This window comes from Cricetulus griseus, chromosome 3 (genome assembly GCF_003668045.3).
Source record: "Cricetulus griseus strain 17A/GY chromosome 3, alternate assembly CriGri-PICRH-1.0, whole genome shotgun sequence".
Classification (NCBI taxonomy): Eukaryota; Metazoa; Chordata; class Mammalia; order Rodentia; family Cricetidae; genus Cricetulus; species Cricetulus griseus.
Window position 1 is genome coordinate 29,505,595 of NC_048596.1, and position 23,807 is coordinate 29,529,401.

Sequence of the window (23,807 nt, forward strand, 5' to 3'; positions counted from 1 at the left end):
TCAATATACCAGATGTTATTTGTCAATTGTTTTGCTGATGGAATTTTGCCAATTTCTTAGCTGATGGACCTCGAGGTTGTTCTACTTTTTTGTGTATTATGAATAATGATGCCTTTAGTACATGTGTACTAGCATTTGTGAGGGTCTGTGTTTGTGACTTTCTTCTTGGGAGTGTATCTAGAAGAGAGCTTGCTGGTCAAATGCGACCCGTGTCTTAACATCTGAAAACCTATCAGACAAGTTCCAAAATGGTTGCATTGTCTTACGTCTGTGTCAGCAATGTATCGGTTCAGGTTCTCCACATCCTGGCTAATACTTGTTATCTGGCTGATTCTAGCCAGCATGTATGTGGAGTGCTGTCTTCTATGGTTTTGATTTGTATCTGCTTGGGTAAATTATTTGAAAAAACAATTCCCCCATTTGATAGGTTGTCTTTGCGATTTCTTGATCATACTCTTTGAGACACAAATGTCCAGCTTAGTCTCCTTTTTGTGACTAGTGGCTTGCCATCGTATCCACCAACCATTCACCATCTTGAAGGCTTACTCTATAATTCTTTGTTTTAACTTTAGAATTTATAAGATTTATTTATTTTTTGCAGATGTTTCTTATTTGAATTAGAAACAAGATTGTTTTATATGTCAATCCCAGTTCCCTCCCCTCCTCCCCTACTACCCCTCCCTCCTCAACTCAAACCCTATCTATCACATATCCTTTCTGCTCCCCAGGGAGGGTGAGGCCTTCCATAGGGGGTCATCAGAGTCTATCATATCTTTTGGGATAGGGCCTAGGCCCACCCCCATGTGTCTTGGCTCAGAGAGTATCCCTCTATGTAGAACGGGCTCCCACAGTCCCCACCTATGCTAGGGATAAGTACTACAGGAGGCCCCATTGATTTCCGAGGTCTCCTCACTGAAACCCATGTTCCTGGGGTCTGAATCAGTCCCATGCTGGTATCCCAGCTATCAGTCTGGGGACCAAGGGCTCTCCCATGTTCAGGTCAGTTGTTTCTGTGGGTTTCACCAACCTGGTCTGGACCCATTTGCTCATCACTTGTCCCCCTCTGCAACTGGATTCCAGTTCAGTTCAGTGATTAGTTGTGGGTGTCTGCTTCTACTTCTGGATGAAGGCTATAGGATGCCATATAAGTCAGTCATCAATCTCATTATCAGCGAAGGGCATTTAAGGGAGCCTCTCCTCTGTTGATTAGATTGTTAGTTGGTGTCATCTTTTTAGATCTCCAGACATTTCCCTAGTGCCTGATTTCTCTGTAAACCTAAAATGTCTCCCTCTATTATGGTATCTCCTTTTTTGCTTTCTTCTATTCTTCCCCTGACTCAACCTTTCTGCTCCCTCATGTCCTCCTCACCCCTCCTCTTCTCCCCTTCTAATTCCCCTAGCTCCCTCCCCACTCCTCCCATGCTCCCCATTTGCTCAGGAGATCTTGTCCCTTTCCCCTTCTCCAGGGGACCATGTATCTCTCTCTTAGGGTCCTCCTTGTTTACTAGCTTCTCTGGCAGAGTTTACCCTATAATTCTAAAAGTTTTACTATTTTATCTCACATGTCATACAACTGTTAATTCTTAAAATGAGAAAAAGGTGATGCAGTTCACAAATCTGTGGATTATATAAAATTGTCTTTATTCATGACATAAATGAGTAAGGTTAATATAAACAAAACATTGAGAATATCACACAAAATGTATTCTACTATTCTTTTATATAAATGACAAAATAATTAAGGGTTATTATGTTGTAACATGCAGAAAACACTTCCTCTTTTATCACCCAAATTGTTGAAGCCATTGAAGGATGACCTTAACAAAATATCTAACATGTCTAAAATAATTGTGTGCAATACTATCTAAATCATGACATCCTTAGAGGGCCAGTACCAGGGATCTTATTAATCATAACAATTCTAATAGGAACAACAGAAGGGGATCCATTTTGGGACACTATTCGGGACCAGCTCTTGGGCAAACCATCTGGAGAAATCATAGAATGCCATAAACCTAAGCCAATCCTACTTCACACTGGAGAGGTAAGGCATTTGCTTGTCATAATGTAGTCAGAATATTATACTTTGTTGTTTCTGAGCTGTAATAAATGGTCAGTATAATAATGGTCAGATAATAAATGGTCAATGTCTACTGACATGGAAGCTCTTATTTAGATATTCTTACATAATTTATTATTATTGCATGTTTATTATTATTGCATGTGTGTACAATTTGTGTATGGGAATGCTTGCAGAGAGCAGAGGATACTTTTGTGCAGTTGGTTCTCTTTTTGCTCATTTTCATGGGTCCTGAGGATCAAACTCACAACTTGTGTGTCTAGCACTTTACCTACAGTCTTCTCAGTCAGTCACACCCCATATAAATGTTTAATATTAAAATTTTATTTATATATGTATTTGTTTTTCTTTGTATGTATAGGTATGAATGCACATGTGTGTATGTATGTATGTGGAGACAGTAGTAACATCAGACGTTACTATTCATCTGAACTACACACCTTGTATTTTGAGACATGGTCTCTCACTGGGGTTCACAAATTCGGCTAGACTGGCTGGCCAGCATGTCCCATGGATCCTCCTATCTCTACCTCCCAGTTCTAAGATTATAAGCACATGCCACGCCGCCACGCCTGTCTTTTTAGAGTGCTGCAAATCCAACTCAATTACTTCTGCTTATTTGGTAACATCAGTTATTAAAGTAAATTTTTGGTTGTTCTTTTCAAGACAGGGTTTCTCTGTGCAGCCCTGGCTCTCGTGGAATTCACTTTGTAGACCAGGCTGGCCTCAAAGGCAGAGATATACCTGCCTCTGCCTCCCCAATGCTACGATTAAAGCCATGTACTATCACCACCCAGCTAAAGAAATTTTCTTTTAACACTACTTTAGAACATATTTTTTTTTACATTTGCTGTGTTAAAAAGTCACCCCACTATTCATAGAAGCAAGATTGTTGAAGTTTAAGTATTTAAAAAGTAGACTTTCCCAGTTTCCTATTAAAATTCTTAGGGTTGGTGGAAGAGGGAAGGAAGGGGTGGAGGGATACTTTCCACTGATCACAATGTGGGAAAGGATAGATTCTCTTGAAGGAACCTTGGAAGATAATGCCAGATTTGGGAGTTCTAAACTCAAAGCACTGCTAGGGAAAAAATAGAAATGATTGCATTAAACTATTATGCATGGTATTCTATATCCATTGAGGAGATAGTCACTTACCTTGCACATACTTATGAGTTCACCAAAGCTCCTGCAAATGCTGTGTCACCCTGAACTTAACAAAGGAACTTGCATTTGAGATTCACATGCTACAGCCAGGACATAAACATGCACATGATGTGCTTAATGTTACATCATAGTTATAAATTGATCCTATGATGTGCTGAAAAAAAACAGAACTGGTTTCAAACATTTGGAATTGTTCAATTAAGGAACTTAAGTGACTGTTGATGATAGAAAGGTTAATTTATACCTAATGTAATTTTACTGTTTTGGGTCTCAGCTGACAAAGCCTCATCCTTGGCACCCAGATATTGTTGATGTTCAGATTGTTACTCTTGGGTCACTGGCCATTGCTGCTATTCCTGGGGAGTTTACGTAAGTTCTTTACAAAAATTTTCATAGTGAAAAGATGTAGTCCTGTTGGGATTAATTCTTTTAAAAATCATTTTTCTGTTATTGTGTTTTTTGGGAAGGGATGTAGGCCATGGCATACCTGTTGGAGGTCAAAGGACAGGCTACATGAGTCAATTCTCTGCCTTCACCATATGGCTTTTAGAGACAGAACTTGAGTCATTAAACTTGACCGCAAGCACCTTTATCTACTGAGGCATGTTACTGGACTAATTCTCATGGGAAGGTAGTCCTCTGCAAATCTCTTAGTAGCCTTCTGTACTGTGTTTTGCAACATGATAAATAATTCTTCCTAATTTGGTGGGTCCTCTGAAGAATAAATCTGTCCATGCTTATTGCCTGTGGAAAAGATAGGGAAAATGTGAAGAATTCACAAATGTGGCATTCTAAAGGTAAAGGGGTGCAATGATTGTGTCGGCACACAGACTTGAAATAATAGTAAAAGACTTGAAGGCATCAGTTTAGATACTGAAAAGACTGGAGAATGTTCTAAACCCATATCTTTTATAATCTTTCCCATCTTCATAAGGGGAAGTTTGTTGAAATAGTCTTTGAATTTTCTGCTTTGCTTCCAAGAATTCATTGAATTCTCACATTCTACCCAACACATTCTATCATTCCCCACCCTCGCTATCATTCCCTCAGATTATTTCAGTAACGTCCAATTTGGGTTCCTCCATTACTTCTCTGTAGTCCTTTCTCAATATAGTCCTTTAAGACAGTGGTTCTCAACCTTCCTGGTGCTGTGACCCTTTAATACAGTTCTTCATGTTGTGGTCGTCCTTAACCACAAGATGATTTTCTTTCATATTTCGTATTTTTCTAATGTTATAGGAATCATAATATAAATTTATTGGAGCCAGAGGTTTACCAAGGAGGTCGTGGGCTAGAGGTTGGGAACTACTGCTTTAAAGCATGAATTAATTCAATGTGCCGCTTCTCTATTAAAAACCTCCCAAACTCTGCACTTCTTATTCCAGGTAGTCCCTCAGATCCTCCTGATTTCTTTCAAGTTCCCATGCAGTCTGTGTCTCAGCAAGCCCCCTGGTGTGTTATCTTTAGACTTTCCCTCTTGCTGGCCCTGTTTCAGTCACCCTGCGTCATTGTCAAGTTTTCTGTATAGGTAGAACTACAAATGCACTTGCTAGATCACTAAGCATGTTCTGGACTCAGGCACATTGAATTGTGTGAATGTATGAAACGCTTTCTCTTCAGTTAGTCATGGCCAAGTCTTTTAATGTTTTTCAATCCTCTGTTCAAATCTCTAATAAGAGATGCCAATTCTATTGACACTACATAAAATCATCTTTACCATCAACCAAGCACGGTCACTCTCACATCAGCACCAGCATCTTCTGCCACCACCACTCTCACCACCCCTTACGCCCTTAGTCTGCTATATCATTCTCTGTGTTTCTTCATCTCACGTTCTCATTTATTTGGTGGTCATCTTCCATCCTTGGCCTATAAGTTCCATTTCATTAAATCATTAGCACATAAAAGTGGTCCTGGTAAGCAGATGTTCAACATTATATTGAAAGATTAAATATAAAAAAAAGAAAGGGCAAGTTCTTTCTGCCCCAGCTCTCTCACATGCAGGATGCAACTAACCCATTATGTTGAACCCATGAATAGAAAATGATGCCGTCATTTTTTTTATATGGTGGAGTTCTGGGCCTTGTACCTGCCAGGAGAATATTCCACTGCTGAGCTACACCCCAACCCTTGATGGTCTTCTTCTCTCAGTGTTGTTCATTGATTCCATTTCCCTCTTTGGTCCAGTTGTATTCAGTATTTGTTTTGAAGAGAGGCCAACCAAGGGAAAAAGCTAAGCCCCCCCCCCTTTTTTTTATTCCATAGACTTCCTACATATTTTACTGTTGTGGGTGAGCTAGGCTAAGTTTTTTGGCATTTCCTAAAAGCCTTTCTGAATAGTTCCCACATATTCCAAATGGGAGGATGTTTACATAATTCTATTTTCTTGCCTCAGAACCATGTCGGGACGAAGATTTCGAGAGGCAGTTAAAAAAGTAAGTTTGAATATGAATACAATGCCTGGACATTTGTATTGGAAGAGGAGAAAATTCTCTATTGAATTATTCTTTCCTAAAATGACTAAAGTTTATGTTTCTTGAAAGCAGTGGATAAAGATAATTATGAAATGTCAGTAAGGGTATTACGACCAGGTTAAAATATTGATAATGCTTGTATGACATAAAAAGTAAATTTTATCTAGAGACTGCTTAGAACCACATGAACTGTCTAAATGAAACCATCACATTAGGGAAATTTTATTTTTCCCCTATATTCTCTTTAGGTTCTAGATGTATTGAGAATAGTTGCAAAATGATATAACTGTCATGTTATTTGGATCTAATAATATCTGCTGGAATTATATAATATAAATTCAATATAGTTTTGAGGCAATTACTTTTTAGTAGTAAGAGTCTATACCTGCTGATGTTATTATTAAGATTTTCATAGAGTCATTGATTTGCCCAACTGCAATGGGGATTGGATCTAATTTCCAAAGTACTCTTTGACATCTTTGCCTTCCTTGGTGGTTTTGGCCATTGGGAAGATTTTTCTTAAGAGGTGCATCTTCTGTTAACAATCCATAGCAATGTGTATCTTATGTGGAGCTCAGACAGCAACAGCCTTCAGAGGTATAATTCTTCCACTTTTCCCTCCTAGGAATTTGAATCTTATGGCATGAAGGATATGACTGTTGTTATTTCAGGTCTATGCAATGTTTACACACATTACATCACCACATATGAAGAATATCAGGTAAAGTAAAAAGTTCTCATGGCTTTCTCATTGCACATTCTTTCTGAACTTCTTCAGCCATGTCTCTGAGAGGTGACTTGGTTTTAACTGAGAATTCAAAGAGAATAAGCCAAAAATTACATTTGATTTGGTGTTTATTACTTCCAAGTATATCTTAGCTTAATAGTCTCATTGACTTCCAGCTTCTCCTGAAACTTGTTTTGTCAGGGACACTGGTAATAAACCTGGGTTGTGACATGCAAATAATTACCCATAATGCATTTGATATGTTTAGCATCTGCTGTTTATTGAATGCACCAGCTAAGTACTTTGCAAGTGTAGCTGCACACGATCTTCATGGTACACCCTCAAATAGCACATTATCTATGACATGACTCAAAGCAAAACAAACACCCAAAGCTCTCAGAGTTAGGGAGCTGGTGACTACAATTACTTTTAATATATAGTTCTGAAAGCAGTCCAGATACTTAAAAAAAAAACCCGCAGTAATTAGTTAAATATAACAATAGCCCAGAGTCCCACAATTAATGATTATGAATAGATCTTCTGGCATATCATAGCAGTCCATACAGGAGCAGAGAGCAACCCATGGTAAACATTTAGTGATACGAGAATTGGAATCTGCCCTGCTGCCCTCTGTTGGCTTTGCTGAGGATCTTAACTTCTAGAAATCTTAGTTGTATTAGTCAACTTCCCATCAGCCTAGCTGCCTGAGACAAAGCTAACAGGCTGTGTTGCTCAGTTGAGTTGCTGGGGACCATTTTCCTGAAGGCTTCAGCTGGGGAGGGTCAGGGACAGCTCTCCCACTCTTATGACCTTTGGGGAATAGAGTGCCCCAAACTGCCATAGGTGGCAGGGGTGTGCTGGGGGTCATCTTTTTATCACCCTCACCACCACAAGGCAGACAAGGGAGCTGACCCTCCCCCTTTACCAGCTGCAGCATTCAGGAAAGCAGCCCTGCACCTGCCCTGGGCAGCACAGTAGAGCTGAATCTGCCCACTGTGGTGAAGGTGAGCTGGCCCTGGGAATGTGAGCTTGGGAGATCTGGCCTCTGGTGGTGTAGGTATGGGTGAGCCAGTTCCGTGGACATGAAAGAAGAACTAGCCCTGCCCCTTGCTCCTGCTGCATGGGGGAACTAGCTGGAGCAACACTTGAGAGCTCTCCCTGGTGGTGAGGATGGGGGGGATCTGGTGGCCTAACCAACCGTGTAACTACGTAGGTCCCCTGCCTTTGTCACACAGTTCTTGCACACCTGGAAATACCTTTTATTCTTTTTCTTATGTGAAAATTACAGGTGTTACTAGGTCTACCTTCATCATATTAACTGATAGTGTAAAAAGAAGTACACATTTTTAGTTACTGTCAGTTGATATAACCATTCCTATCTAATTTGTTTTGATCAATCTCAACTATTTTGCTTTATGCACTTAGAACCATCATTCTGACAGGTGTTCCACAGGTCTCAATAGACTTCCAAAGAAGTCCATGGCACAAGCAAAGTTTGGAACCCCTGCTAGCTTGTTTCCTTATCTAGGGCAATTTTCTGCATTGATGTGTATAATGGACATTTTGAAAGTCTATAATAAAAAGATTCTTCTTCTTCCCTGCTGTTCCATCAGAGATAAGGGAGAAAGCAGATGAAGATGAAGACTGGGGGCTAAAGAAATGGCTCAGTAGTTAGCAGTTCGGTTCCCAGCACCAACATGGGTGCTCACAAGTACCTGTAGCTCCAGTTCTAGGGGATCTAATGCCTTCTTCTACTGATTTTCTCAGATTCTTACATGCATATGGTACACACACAATCACACACAAACACTGACACACAGACACAGACAGACAGACACACACACAGAGAGTAATCAATTAACTAACTATTTAAAACAAAAGATGAAGACCGGCAGACATTTCTCTGAGTTTTTGACAACACATTAGGGTCAGTCAAGCAAATAAAAAATTAGGAATGTCTTCTATATAGAGCAGGAAGGTGCACAAAAATCCAGAGAGTAGACATAGCATATTCATTGGCTATAATTAACTGAGTCTGTGGAGTGTGGTGGTGGTGATGGTGAGGTGAAGGCTAGAGTAGGAGGCAGACAAGTGGAAGGAAGAGTCCTTTGTGCAGTAGAGTGGATTGTTGACTTTGTAAAAAAGGTTTTGGAGAGAGTTCTTTGATTCATCCCATGATATCTTTAGAAACATCATTGGGAAGACAGGGTGGGCCTATGTGGAGACAGAATTGATCACACAGTAGAGTTAAGGTCTGGGTGAGGACTGAAGGTTTACTCAGAGGTAGGGCCCAGTGGAAAGGAAAACAGAACACCTCGAGAAAGGTTTAAGGAGGTACAATGCCACAATTGGCAGACTTAAAGAATGTAGGAAGAGGGGGTCTAAGATGACTGCCAACTGATAGCCATAGAGATACTGGAAGGGTAGCACACAGAATGCTGCAGGGAAAAGCTGCTGTTTCTGGAGTGATTAGAACCTTGTACACTGATGACCTTGAGGTTCCTGTAGAGTCACCATAGGCAATGAACTCCTAATGAGATGTTGAGATGCATTTGGCTCTATTTCATAGCTTTGTGATGACATAGAAGGCCCTCCACAGAGGGGACCATTTGCAGCCAACTTATCTAGGAGTTATTAAATAGGATCCTTTCTACCATCATTTTCTTTCCTGATGTTCAGCCTGGGGGATATCACTAATATTGTGAGAACTTAAAATAGACATGAGCACGAGAGGAGGGAGTCTGTAACATCTTTCAGAGAAGAAGAAATGGCAGCCTAAATGGCATAAGCAAAAAGAACCCACTGCCTTTACAAGGATCAGATTCAGCCATGAACTCTGGCTGGTTAGTGGAAAATGCTCACATTCTGTTTTCACAAGAACCACTGAGTATTTGCTGGTATTGAAATATGTGAGTGGTCCAGACATCACTTGGCCAAAAATGCTATACTTCTATAAATGGATCGATGCATATAAAACTGCCTGTACCTCTTCTCAATTTTCCTGCAGGCTCAGCGATATGAGGCAGCATCTACAATTTATGGACCACACACTCTGTCTGCATACATCCAGCTTTTCAGAGACCTTGCTAAGGCAATTGCTACGGTAATCAGCGTGTGTGTGTGTGTGTGTGTGTGTGTGTGTGTGTGTGTGTGTGTGTGTGTGTGTGTGTGTGTGTCTATATTGTCTTCAGGATAAGGAGGCACAAAATCAAGAAAGAAACCTTAGACACACATGTTATTTAACTAATTTTATATTATATGCAGTTTTCCTTAGGAAAGAAAACCAGAATACTTGATATCACTAAGAAAATAATTTAAAGTTTTCTGACAGCAAAACTCAAGTTGAATCATTAGCATTTAGTGGTGGCAGACTTTCATATACATATGCATATATATGTATATATATATATGGAACTATTACTTGAAATAAGGAGATATTATTTTTCTCCATGTTTTTAGATGGTTAACACTTCTTGAAGATTGTAAGTGGTGATCTGCACTGTAACTATAGCTGGCATTCACTTTTCAGATTCTCTCCTCCCATTCAGAGTTGAGTAGACCATACAGTTAGAGAATATTTGAGATGCACAGTTTCTTCATTATAACATTTTCGGAAATTGAGATGCATCTTCCAATCAGAGGAATGTTACCCTTACAACTAGCAGCATTTCTACTTTGTGGTAGCAACAATTTCTTGATGGATGAAAATAGTATAAGTTGTTGTGACGAATAGAGGCTTAAGTTTGTTGAACTCTACCATTGCCTTGCCATGCACATGTGTGTGTGTTTCTGAAATGTATACAACTGATTTAAAGTTCCTTAGCATGGGAAAGCCCCTTTGGGATACACTACTTTTATATAGCTGCAGGTGCGGTACAGAGAATTAGTTGACAAGTAGAACAAAGACCTTAAAATCACAAACAGATCTGTATATAATACATGTAAGCTTTATAATTGTAAGTATATTATTTGCCCCATAATAGCCTTATAATAGTGAAAGCTGTGAAATTATGGCCTAGTAAGTACAATTAAACCCTTTAAAGAAAGGGTGTTGTTTACTGGATTGAAACAGATGAGATCTACATGCTGTAGACAAACTACAGCAATTTCATACGCCTCTGCCTTAAGCTGCCTATTTGAATTTTTAATATAATCTGGGGACTTGAACATTTTTGCTTACTCAATTTTTTAAAAATCATAGTGCCCCTCTGATTTTTAGACCTAGTCCTTTGTTCATTTAGTGGACACTTGTTTCTTGGTTTACATTATGGTCACTTGTTTTAAAACTGACTGTGATCTTGAAAACCAAGTGAGTATATTCAATCTGTCTTCTTGCTTTCAGGGCAAGAGTGATAATACTCCCCTCTCACATACACAAACACCATTTGCTGCTATAAAAACTAACAATCCAATGTAAAGGCTAAAGAACATTAAATATACTTCAAGGGATATTGAAAAATGAGATTATTATTTTTGATGTCTCCATTAATGTTGGTGAATCTTATGGAAAACATTGTATAAGTCAGAATACAGGCTAATATTAAATTTTAAATAAAGATGTATGTATTATATTATTTAGCACAGATTTGATACCATGAGAGAACCTTGGTAGTGACTTTGGGTAAAAGATTACCCACAGTTTGAACCAAGCATGTTGGTTCTTGCCTGTAACCCTGGCACTTGGGTTAACCAGGGTAGTAGAATCATGAGTTCCGGACAGCCTGGGCTATGTAGCAAGTTCTAGGTAAGCCCAAGTTCCATTGATAAAACCACTTCAGAAAATTCCCAACCAACCAACCAACCAACCAACCAACCAACCAACCAACCAACCAACCAAAGTAACATGCTAGAAACAGAGAAATATCTCATGCTTGTAAACATGATGATCCAAGTTTGATCTTCAGCACCTGAATAGAAAAGCTGGGCACTGTACTGTGTGCTTGTAATCTCAGTGCTGGACAGATAGAGACAGGAGGATCCCCCAGGCTTGCTTACAAGCTATTTAGCTAAATCAATGAGAAACACTTGTCACAATAACCAAGGTATGTGGTACCTGAATGGCATTTGGTGTTGACCTCTGATATACACACACATATACATCAGAACATATATGAAAACACATTCATGAGACTCAACACTGAAAATTTTAAATATAACTTCAGTATCATGTCATGAAATTACAGTGTCTGTTAGGTCCCTATCCCAAGCCACACGGTGAATAAATGGCTGCCCAGAATATAACCATAATTGTGTGATTTTGTGTTTGCTTTCTAATCTCTGGATTATACCAGCCAGGCAAGCAAAGCAACTGCCTTCAACAAAAACTTTCTTCTAAAAAATTTAAATTATGAACATTTGGGTTCTCATTTTAGCAAAGGTGCCTCATGTTTTGCTAAATGTTAGGTTTTTTGGAGTGCCTGTGCATAGATCTATGTGAACCTCTTTTAATGAGGGCATTTCTTGTGATAGGAATGGGGGTGGGTAATATCACTTAATGTGCATTGTGCATTTCTTTAACATATGCTCTTTATTTCAGGACACAGTAGCCAACATGAGCAGTGGTCCTGAGCCTCCATTCTTCAACAACCTGATAGCTACACTTATTCCTAATATTCCAGATAGAACACCAATAGGCAGACATTTTGGGGATGTCCTGCAGCCAGCAAAACCTGAATACAGAGTGGTAAGATTCACAGGAAAGTCTCCAAATGCTTTAGGAATTTGCTTCTGGATTTGAAAGGAAAGATGTTGCTTGCCATCATCACCTGCTTCTAGTGGTACCATATCATTGATTCAGCAATTATGATGCTGACAGTACTACAGGCTAGCTTCAGCAATAAGGTTGAGAGTACCATAGGCTAGCTTCAGCAGTAATGATGATGACAATACTGTGGTGACAATAGAGATGTTGACATCTATTTCTGTCTCTTCAGAGGTTCTGCAAAAGAGAGGGAAATGGGAAACTCTGCTTTTCCCCCTGGCAATTAACTATATAGAATTGAATTTCTAAAATACAAATTATTCTTTTTATTAAATAGATGGTCACAGAATTGTGCACAGGAGTTGGGCCAAGTTGTCTTATAGATCAAGGGATAGAAAAGTGCACAGAAATGAACCAGGATTCATACCACTTCATTTAATGTTGATTTTGTGTTCTGCACCTTGCTGAAAATTGTATTAATTCTGAAAGGTTCTTTTTTTATTATGAATTCCATAGGGATTTCTACACATATTATATAAACAGTAAATGAAATAACTTTCTTTACTTCCAGATTTCTCTTTTTTCTAATGAAGCATGACTAAGCTTCATAGTCATGCTTATTAATTATCAAATGTTCTAGAATGTAGTGCTAGTTTCCCAATGCTGTGCTAAAACAGCTGAGAAAGCAACTGAAGGCAGTTGTATCAGTTAATTTTCTCACTGCTGTAGCAAGGTATCTGATAAGAACATCCCAAGGATGGAAGAGTATGCTTTTGGCACACAAATGGAGGATTCAATCTACCATGGTGGGGAAGCCATGGCAGTAGGTGTGTGAGGTAACTGGTCACACTGCCTCCCCTCCATAGGCACAACAGAGACGCAAATGCTGGTGTTCTATTTGCTTTCCCTTTTTATTCAGTCTAGTCTTCTAGTCTGTGGGATAGTGCCACTCATATTAGGGTCTTCTGTTGTCAATTAACCCTCCCTAGAAGCTTCATAAAGATCACAGATGTATGTTTCCTTGGTGATTCTAATCTTACCAAGTTGGTGGTGAGAGTTAAATACCATGGAGAGGATTTATTTGGTTCATGGTTTCAGAGGTTTCAAATTGTGTCACTTGGCTCCATTGACCTGTTTCTGCATGGTGAGGCAGAATATCATGAAGGAAAGGTGTAACAAGGGAAATCTTCCCCCCTCACAGTGTCTGGGAAGTACAGAGAAACACAGGGATTGGCCAGGGACAAGATATAGCTTTCAAAAGCTTGCTCCAAGTAACCTACTTTCTTGACAAGGTCCCACCTCTTAATGACTCATTCAGTATAAGTTAATATGCTCTACTATAATTAATATAATTATATTATGCTAATATAACTAATTAGCATAGCATAATTAATATAGTAGAGCATATTAATAGACTAAATTAAAGAAAACCACATGATCACTTCAGTAACACAGAAAAGCACTCACAAAAAATCCCATATCTACTGCCAAGAAAGTCTCTCAGTACACTAAGGATGAAAGAAAACTGTCTTGACCTGATTAAAGTTGTCTCCTGAAATCCAGACAAATGTCACATTAAAGGGCATACAGAGAGTGTGCAGTTAAGAGCAATTCTTGTTCATACAGAAGACTCATACTTGATGGCTCATAGCTACCTATAACTTGAGCTCCAAGATGCTGTAACCCCCTTCTGTCATCTATGGGTACCCACACGTATGTAGCATATATCCATATAGACACAGACACATACACACAGATAAATAAATAAACATGGGAACTCTGAATACTTGTCTTCTAAGATCAGAAACAAGCCATGGCTACCAAAGTCTCACAAATCCTAGTCCAGATTTGTTGTGGTTTAAACATGATTTGTCCTCCCTCCCACAGTGGTTACTATGTTGAAGGTTGGGATTCCAGGAAGTAGAACTGCTCAGGGATGATGGAAATGTGATGGTACTAACATTACCAATGGGTCTATCCATCTTTATCTACTATGAACTTATACTGAATATACATGCCATCAAAGCAGAAGGGGGGCTATTTGGGAAGAAAATGTGGTCAGCAATAGGGGGAGATGGGGCACAAAGAATTGTGGGGGTGAACAGAAACAAACAATAATGCATAAACACACACACACACACACATATATATATATATATACATACATAATGCATACATACATAATACACACACACACACATATATATATATATATATATTATATATATATATATATATATATATGTATATATAATCACAGTGTCACAAAGAAACCTGGCTCATACTTTCTTTTGCTACTGTCATGTCACAATATTATATATGTATTTACATGTGAGGCAAACACATGCAGTATTTGTCTTTCTGAGTCTTGCCTCTTTTTTTCCCCTGCCAATTTAATTATCCATCATAATGGCAAAAAGTTCTGTTGCACTACATTTTCTTTACCTAGTCATGTGTTAATGAACATGTTGGATGGTTTCCCATCTCAGCTCATGTCCATCATCCTGTAATAAACATAGATGTGCAAATATTTTTTTCTGGTATGCTTTCCTGGTTAGTTTTTATCACAGTGGTACAAACTGGAGTCACCTAGGAAGAGGGAACCTCAACTGAGGAATTTCCCTCCTCAGATTGGTCTATGGCTGTATCTGTGGGGCATTTTCTTGATTAACGATTGACGTGGAGTAAGCCCACTGAGGGTGGTGCCACTCTTGGGCAAGCATTCCTGGATTGTATATGAAATCAGGCTGAGCAAGCCATGGGGAGCAAGCCTGACTCTCCCATAGTTTCTGCTTCAGTTCCTGACTTTGGGTTGCTATTTTGAGTTTCTGCTCTGAATTGGCTCAGTGATGCACTATGAAGTGGAAGTAGAGGCCCAATTCACACTTTCGTCTCCAGGTAGTTCTTGGTCAGTGTTTTATCTCAGCAATAGAGAAGCAAGCTGGGATGTATGGTGACTTGGAACCCTTCATGTATATGTCTGCGGTGATAAATCTGGATCATCTCATAGTTCTAGCTTTAGTTTCTGAGCAGCCTCAGTACTGATTTACATACCTAAGTGTACATTTCCACACCAGGTGAGAAGGGTTTCTCTGTCCCCCATCCTCACCAACAGTGGATGTTACTGGTTTGGTTGATGGTAGCCAGTCCAACAGGCACAAGATAAATTTTCAGTGTAGTCTTAAACTGCCTTTTCCTGACAGCTGGTGCTGTTGTGTACTTGAAAATATCACTAGGACATTTGTTGTTCCTTTCAGACCCAGCTTTTCTTTCTCTTTCTCTGATTTTAACCTATTTATTTATTTATTTATCTATTTTTAGGACTTAAAAATGTCGGTTAGGAGAGGCTACTGTGGTATAGTCCCCAGTATAATTTACCATTGAGGTTTATAGTTCTGCAAATTTTAATGAATAAAATTTGTTATTGGGCTATTTCATGCATGTATAGAAGGCGTTCTGATTACTCACTCCCCACTGTCTCTTGTCTCCTTCCCATTCATGTTGATACTCCCTCCTCCATACAGGTCCTTTCCAATGTTCTTGTCTTTTTGTTTTGTTTTATGTCCCCTCTGGGTTTACTCTGCATTATTTGCAGAGTAAACCATCTGCATGACCATGGGTATGGAATTAGACAATGGAACCTGTTGGGCACACCAGTGGGTACACATCTGAAGAAAATGACTCCTCATCACTGAGAATTCATAGCCACTGGTTTAGAAGGGATGGGTAGGGCCACATGAGAAACCTCCCATTTCTTGACTGACTTTTGACAGGTCCAGTCTTGTGTGAGGCCAGTGCAGCTGCTGTGAGCCCATGATTGCAGTGGTTATGTCAAATTCAGAAAGTAGCATTTCACAGCCCTCCTCCCTATGTCCTGGTTATTACATTCTTTTTATACCTTCTTCTGCAATATTCCCTGAACCCTACATGGAATGATATAAATGCCCTTTTTAGGGCCAAGAACTCAACCATCTTTTTATACTCAGCACCTTGAGTAGGCAAGAATCTGCATTCACTGGTATTCATTGCATAGAGAGGCTTCTCTGATTAAAGCTAAGAGAAACATTTGTCTCTGATTACATCATCTTTCGGAAAGCAGTTTGGCGCAGTGTCAATCTTAGTTGTAGGCAGGACCGCTTTTTGGAAAGGCGATCCAGGTCTGTACAAAATGGAGAAATCTAGAGACTGAAGCAATGGCTCAGCACTTTAGAGAGTGTGCTCCTCTTCGAGGGGACATGAGTTTGGTTCCCATGTCGGGTGGCTCATAGCCACCTGTATCTCCAGTTCTAGAGGGATCTGAGACATCTGGCTTCAGCAAGCACCAGCACTCACACACACACACACACACACACACACACACACACACACACACACACACACACACCATAAATACATGCACACAGTTAAAAATGAAACAAGGAAATATAGTAAGTGAGCTCAGTGCTGCCTTGACCTTTGAACGGTGAGCCAGAACAAGCACTTTCTCCCAAATGTTGCGTCTGTCAGGGTATTTTGTCATAGGAATAGGAAAAGAAACTAAGACAGATACCTGGCAAAGATCTGGAGCACCCTGGAGCTGCTTCTTCACTCTGCTCATGGTAGCTATAACTGTTTGCCTTCTCTTGTGATTTCTCTGTGGTCTGTGTAACTGTTGTGTCATGGTAGGGCTCTGTAATATAATTTGAAGTCCTTTTAATGTGCTATCATATTAAAATTATAGCTCTGAGTCTTCATTTATATCAGAATCTACCAAAATAAATTCCTTGGCCCCAGTTCTTAACAAACTCATACGGAAACCAATTAAATAGAGCAGAATGTATGCAGGAATGTATATGGAATGTATACATCTAGGATCCTAGAATGTCTAGTAGATAATGTTTCAAATCCGAATACAGCAAAGAGGCTTGTATTAGATTTAATTAAGTGCCATGTGTATTTGCAGGGAGAAGTGGTTGAAGTTACATTTGTAGGCGCTAACCCAAAGAATTCAGCAGAAAATCAGGTGAGCATCATTGTCTTCCAAATTTAAATCTACTTTTAAAGTTTCCCTTCACCTTACAGGTTTTTCATACTTTATTTTGGGAGGTGGGAAAGTGTTCAGGGGGTTCAGTTAATGTGGAATTGGATGTGGAACACAGCACACAGGAAGACTAATGGACCCTTAGTGTCATGTGGCACTTCTGCAGGCCACATTGCTTCTCCAGAAGATAAGGATTCAGAGGCATTCTCATTCATACGTTTAAATTTAGAACTTACTAAGTTTGTTAGCATATTGAAAGGGCCAAAAAAAAAAAAAAAAAAAAAACAAAGGGAGGAATGATTTCCCCTCTTTTTGGGGACCTTCTGATCCCATCCAGGATTGCTACTCTAGACTTTTCTCTTCTGCTTTGGAGTGATCACACGCTGGTACATGCCCTAAGAGTTCTGTCCCATGTGCTTTGTGTTAGCTTATGTGTTGATATATTATTTATGATTTATTAAAGCTTGCCTTCCTATTGATACAATAGGCTGTTCAACTTGGAAAAATGACATAAGACATGTATGCCTGCTATAAAAACAAACAGCGTAGAAAATAATAGGAGTAAACACAGAAGTGCTTTTCTTCCCACAAATCTGTTTCTTAGAGTTAATTGCTGTTGATAATTTGTCACAGCACATGTCCTGTGCTTTGCTTTTATGATATATATGATAAAGCCCACACACAAATATAGCGTGTCTAGAAATCAAATGACTGTAGTCTTCTGTAATTTCCTTTCTTGTATCCCCACAAACAATAGCAGTACAGGTGCTAACTGTAAACATCTAACCAAACGAGACACAGAGGCTCACGGTTGTGACCCCAGAACTTGGGAAATGGAGGGTAGATAACCAACGGTTGGAGGCCTTTCCATTCTATACAGCAAGGCCTTGTCTTAAAAACTAAGGAAATTGGTTGGTAAAGTGACTCAGTTTGTGAAGAGGCTTGTCACCAATCCTGAGGAACCTGTGTTCTGTCCCAGGAATCCACAGAAAGAAGGGAAAGAATTGACTCCCACAGTCTATCCTCTGACATGAACATGTGTGCTGTGGCATGCTTAACATCCTTCACAGTACATGCCCAATAACATAAAGTGAGCAAAATTTTAAAAATACCAAACAAAAGAAGGTAACAACCACTACCACAACCTCCTAACACAATTTGAAGAAATTTTTGGAGGAAAGTGGGCCTATAAAGGTGATTTTTCAGGTCACTTTTCTATCCTGACTGTAGCTGTAGCCATTATATTGAGTCATTCTTCCTAGGGTCCAAATTCACTTAGAATCCAAAACGGCCTTCCTCCCAATTGAGCTGTGCCATTTCTGTCTATTCAAATGCCATTAGTCCATGATAGAATTGTGGCGATATAGTACTGTTACAGTAAGTTCTGGGGGAAATGTTCTAATGTTTGAATAGTCAGTGTGTGCCTGTGGTCAAGCTCCACCAGAACATTTGCATGTTCATAGCAGTACTTTCTGAAGACATCAAAATGCCGTATTATGCCTGACATCCTCAGAGGACTCAGATCACCATGGCTGTGAGAACAGAGTGCTAACAGCATCATGATGAGATTTCTCAGAATTCTCTGAAATGGTGCAAAACAATTTCTAGTGCTCTTTATGGCCTGCAAGCATCATGTTATAATTATCCCTAATTGCTGAGCAATTGTTGTCCCCATGTATTAAGCTAGATGCTTTATATATACGGCTACATGCATTTAATTTAATCCTCTCTACTATCCAGTAGCTTGTTTTATTGTCCTTACTTTGTATATAAGTAAACTCAGTGGCAGAGAGATTACCTTTTAATAAGTACGTACCTACAAAAGATTATGATAAGGAAGTAAGGAAAAAGTAGTCACAAGTTTGGTCCTGAGAGTTTGGGGACCTAGACATGTATTCCAACCTATATTCTAGACCTCGTTATTAGGAACCATCATACCTCCTATTCCATCTAAGGCCTCTGCAACACCATGTCCTCAAAGTGCAAAAATAAGCTCTGTTTATTAGTCATCATGGTTATGAACACTTCCTTATTAAATGTCTTGTTGAGTAATTAGAGAATTCTTTTAAGCAATGACATATAATATATGTCATTTTAAGCAATGACAAACATATAAATAAGTAATCCCTTTATTAAAGTTATCTGGAGGCTTGTAAATAGCAGGTATAAAGAGTTGTGAAGAATAAAGATAAAGTAGACACAACTCCTATTTGTGTGCGTTCATGTGGATGTGGGCATGTACTATGGGTACAAACACATGGAGGCCCAAAGGCTAACACTGTATCTTCCTCGTTTGCTCTCTACTTTGAGACAGTGCTTCTCACTGAACTTGGAGCCTTGGAGCCTTAAGCCAGCGAGCTTCAGGGATCTACCTGGCTCTACACTCCCAGTACTGGGATTATAGGCACATCTTCCATGCACTTGGGGCTTCTGGGCGTCTGAACATGGGTCCTCATGCTTCTACAGCAAGCAGTTTACCGACTGACCCTTCTCCACAGCCCTTCCAACCCTATCTTTCAGGGAAGTGCTGTAAAAGTCTTGATGGTAATGGAGATTTATGGCCTTTTTATTTATTAGCTTGTCATATCATGCAAATCTTTGCCTTATTTGAAGCTCGATTCATGGTCGGAAACAAATTGCTTTATTATAGGAATCTTTCAGTGTAGGTATATACTCTGTTTATGATATGGTTTCTTAGGCATCTATTGTTATAGGGTAGAAGTGTCTTTAGCACCTCAGGGCAGGAACAAAAATTCAGTTACCTGGAGGCAAAGAGAGAGAAAGAGAGAGAGAGAGAGAGAGAGAGAGAGAGAGAGAGAGAGAGGGAGAGAGAGAGAGAGAGAGAGAGAGAGAGAGAGAGAGAGAGAGGGAGGGATCTTGATTAATGTCTTTTAAAAATCTCGTTTCATTTTACATTTCTTCCTAGCCCTAATTTCCAAATTTTCTATGAATACCATAATTATGCTTCTTTAAAATTCCTGAACTTTTGTGCTTTTTAAAAAGGGGGTAAGCTATTATTCCGAAGGCATAAAGGGGCATGCCTAGGAATTTGGGTAAAATCCCATTGCATGTGCTCAGCAGGCATTGGTGGGAGTGGTGTGTAGCGAGGGGAGCCAGTGCAGACCGGATCTCTCTGTAACTGTGTTGTGTTTGATAAGTAGTGTTAATTATATTTCAGACCCATCAAACCTTCCTCACTGTGGAGAAATATGAGGACTCTATAGGTGACTGGCAGATATTGTATAATGATGCCTCCTGGGAGACGAGGTAAAAGTCTATTGATTATTTGTCTGTGAAGTCTTGAAAACAGTTGCTTCATAATGTAGGAAGGACAAACTAAAAAGACTTCTTAATACATGACATGATATGAATGATACCAAATTTTTAAGGCTCCTTCTGGCCACATTTAATTGATTTATGAGGTTCCATTTTGATTCTATTGACTGAAAGCAGCAGTGTCGGCTTCCCTAGGATTCCGTACGAAATGTTGGCTGACATCCTTTGGCTTTTATTTTATTGTTGTTGGGGGGTAGAATCTAGAGTCTAGTACATACTAGGAAAGTGCTGTATCTCTGAGCTATGGCCCCCTCCAGCTTCTATCAACTTTGTTTTTCCCATAGTCACAGGAATTCCTTGAAACACAAGTCAGCCTTCTTGTAAATTGGTTGAAAAATGTACGAGATGAAGGAGCTGACATGACTTGGTAGAGTTCATTGTAGAGGTCCTTCATCTGCTTGGTTAGATTTATTCCTAATGGGAGTATGTCTATGATCTCTTTTTCAATGTGTTTATTGTTGGTGCATAGAAAAGCTATTGATTTTTGTTAGCTGATTTGTATATTGCCACTTCGGTGAAATTGTTGATTGTTACTGGTGAAATTTTCAGGTATCTTATATATAGTCTCCTCCTCCTCCTCCTCCTCCTCTTCCTCCTCCTCCTCCCCACATGGTTTCTCTGTAGCTTTGGAGGTTGTCTTGGAACTCACTCTGTAGACCAAGCTGGCCTTGGACTCATAGAGATCCACCTACCTCTGCCTCCCGAGTGCTGTGATTAAAGGCATGCATCACCACTGCCCATCTTTTTCTATTTGTATCTCTTTTATTTTCCTCTCATGCTTATTGCTCCAGTGAGTGGTTAGAACACAATTTTGGAAAGGAGTTGGAATAGTGAACAGCCCTGTCTCATTCCTGATTTCAGCAGATTGGCTCAAGTTTTTGTCCATTTAGAATGATGTTGGCTGTGGATTTGTCATATGTAGTCTTTATTCTGTTGAGGTATATTCCCCCTAGTACTACTTTCTCTAGGACTTTTATCATGAAGGCATGTTGGTTTTTGTCAAATGCATTTTCTGCATTTATTGAGATGATCATATGATTTTGTTGTTGTTTTTAAGTTAACATATGTGATTGAGTGCATTTATTGGTTTATGCTGTGTATGTCTAACCATTCCTGCATTTGGGGGATAAAACCAGCTTGATTGTGGTGAATAATCTTTTTGATATGTGTTCTATTTTTGTTTGGAAGTTTTTTATTGAGGATTTTAAGACCTGTCTTCACCAGGGATATTGGCCTACAGTTTTCATTGTTTGTTTTGTCTACAGTTTCTTGGCTATGGTTATTCCTCTCTGGAATTTGAAGTATTGCTTCTGGTATTCTGTTTAGGGTTAGTTTAGTGAACAGGAATTCTTTTAGCCTTTTTGTATCATCGAAATTTTTTCCTTTACCTTCAACTATGACAGATAGATTTTCAGGTTACAATAGTCTAGCTTAATAGTCATGGCCTTTTGGAACTCGGAATGCATTAATCCAAGCTCTTCTGGTTTTCAAAGTTTCCACTGAGAAATCAGCTGTTATATGGCTAAATTTTCCTTTATATGTGACTTGAGTGGTTTTTTTCTTGTCCTTTGTTCCTTACATTTAGTGTTTTAACTATGGTGCATCATAACAAGTTTCTTTCCTGGTCTTGTCTATTTGCTGTTTTGTGTGCTTCTTATATCTATATGAGTGTGTCTGCCATTAGTTTTGGGAAGTTTTCTTCTATTATCCTATTGAAGATCTCAAGATCATTTCTATCCATTGATACGGGATTCATTGCTTTCATCTCTGTCTTTATTTTTAACATGTGTTCTTTTCCTGGTGATCCTCAGCTACTTCATGCCCTTTCCTGTTGTATTTTTTTTCCTATTTTTTTTTTAATATTTGCTCATGTGGTCTAATTTCTTTATCTCCAAGTCCTAATATTCTATATCCTGCTTGATTCATTCTACTGGTATGTTTTCCTTTGAGCTTTCTAGTTGGGTTATTGTATTTTTTAAAACTCCATCTCCATTTCATCTTAAGTTATCTTCAATGTTTCCATCTCTTTATTGAATTCAGCTTTCAAATCCTGGATTATTGTCATCACTTCATTCAGCCTTATGCTTGCATTTTCTTGGGTCATTCAGGCATCTACTCTCTTTAAGTTCATTGGTTTGTTTCTCTGTGTCTTCCATAGAGTTCTTGGATGAAGTATATGATTATTTTTCAAATGTTGTGTCCTGTGATTCATCCGGATAATTATCATTGGAGAACATTTCTATAGCACTGCTGGATTTCTAAGGAAGACAAATTGTCTTTTCTTTTATATTGCTTGTATTTTTTTTATGAGACCTGGACAAGTGAACTTCTTCAGTTGGGACAGAGCACAGGATGAGCAAGCAGGGTAGACCTGAGAGTTGGCCATGGTTCAGCTGTGGTGAAATCAAGTAGTAGTAGGTGAGCTTGAACTGGTATACATCCTTGCCAAAGCCTGTGGGTTGGAGGCAGATGGGATATAGCTAACTTGGCTGGGATGCAGCATTGGATATGGGACTCAGCATAGATCTGGGGACCAGAGAGGATGTTCAAAGAGTGAACTTACCAGGCAAGGTCCTGGCATAAGATGTGCACTGCCACCTAGGCCTGCAGGTTAAATGTTGTATGGGCAGGTTGAAGTCATCTGGTAGGAACGGGACCTGGGTTGTTGTGCAGGATGAAAATCCATCATTTTAAAGAGCAATGTTGTATTTTTTTATTTGTTTGCTTTCTATTAACAGGTTTTATTGGCACAAGGGAACACTGGGTCTGAGCAATGCAACAATTGAATGGTATATTCCAGATACTGCACAGCCTGGAATCTATAGAATAAGATATTTTGGACACAATCGGAAGCAAGAACTTCTGAAGCCTGCTGTCATACTTGCATTTGAAGGCATTTCTTCTCCTTTTGAAGTTGTAACTACTTAGTGAAGAGTTGACAGATATTGAAAAAATAGCTTTTCTCTGTGTAGATTATAGAGTGATTTCACACAAATGTGAACTACCAGTTTGATTTTTGTAACTGTCCCTGCTTGGGGGATAGATAGTTTATTGCTAGTGGGACAGATATGTGTGTTTGTATGATTGTGCATATGCGTGTTCAACAGGAAGGGGGAGGGTGGGAGGGAGGAAGGGAGAGAGAGAGAGAGAGAGAGAGAGAGAGAGAGAGAGAGAGAGAGAGAGAGAGAGAGAGAGAGATTAGTAGTGAATGAGAGAAATCCTCTGGCAACCATGCACCTTGTGGTCTTCGTCCTAAAGCATGCTTTTACTTGAGGCTTTGTGGTTGCTTAAGAGAAAATTCCCTT

The 23,807-nt window shown here is 39.3% G+C and overlaps 1 protein-coding gene across 2 annotated transcripts in view; it reads left to right on the forward strand.

Moving 5' to 3' along the window:
* Asah2 (N-acylsphingosine amidohydrolase 2) overlaps positions 1-23,601 on the forward strand; it is a 64,605-nt gene extending 41,004 nt beyond the window's left edge. The window contains exons 12-20 of one of the 2 annotated variants that reach the window (XM_035443092.1): positions 1,929-2,044; positions 3,519-3,613; positions 5,640-5,679; positions 6,344-6,439; positions 9,453-9,548; positions 11,982-12,128; positions 17,089-17,148; positions 20,345-20,433; positions 23,241-23,601. In XM_035443092.1, coding sequence (XP_035298983.1) covers positions 1,929-2,044; positions 3,519-3,613; positions 5,640-5,679; positions 6,344-6,439; positions 9,453-9,548; positions 11,982-12,128; positions 17,089-17,148; positions 20,345-20,433; positions 23,241-23,430 — 929 coding nt within the window. In that variant the 3' untranslated portion in view covers positions 23,431-23,601. Of the gene's footprint in view, positions 1-1,928; positions 2,045-3,518; positions 3,614-5,639; positions 5,680-6,343; positions 6,440-9,452; positions 9,549-11,146; positions 11,155-11,981; positions 12,129-17,088; positions 17,149-20,344; positions 20,434-23,240 lie in introns of those variants that run through there. The other variant, XM_027406409.2, reaches the window with a different exon arrangement.
* Positions 23,602-23,807: the final 206 nt, after the last annotated feature.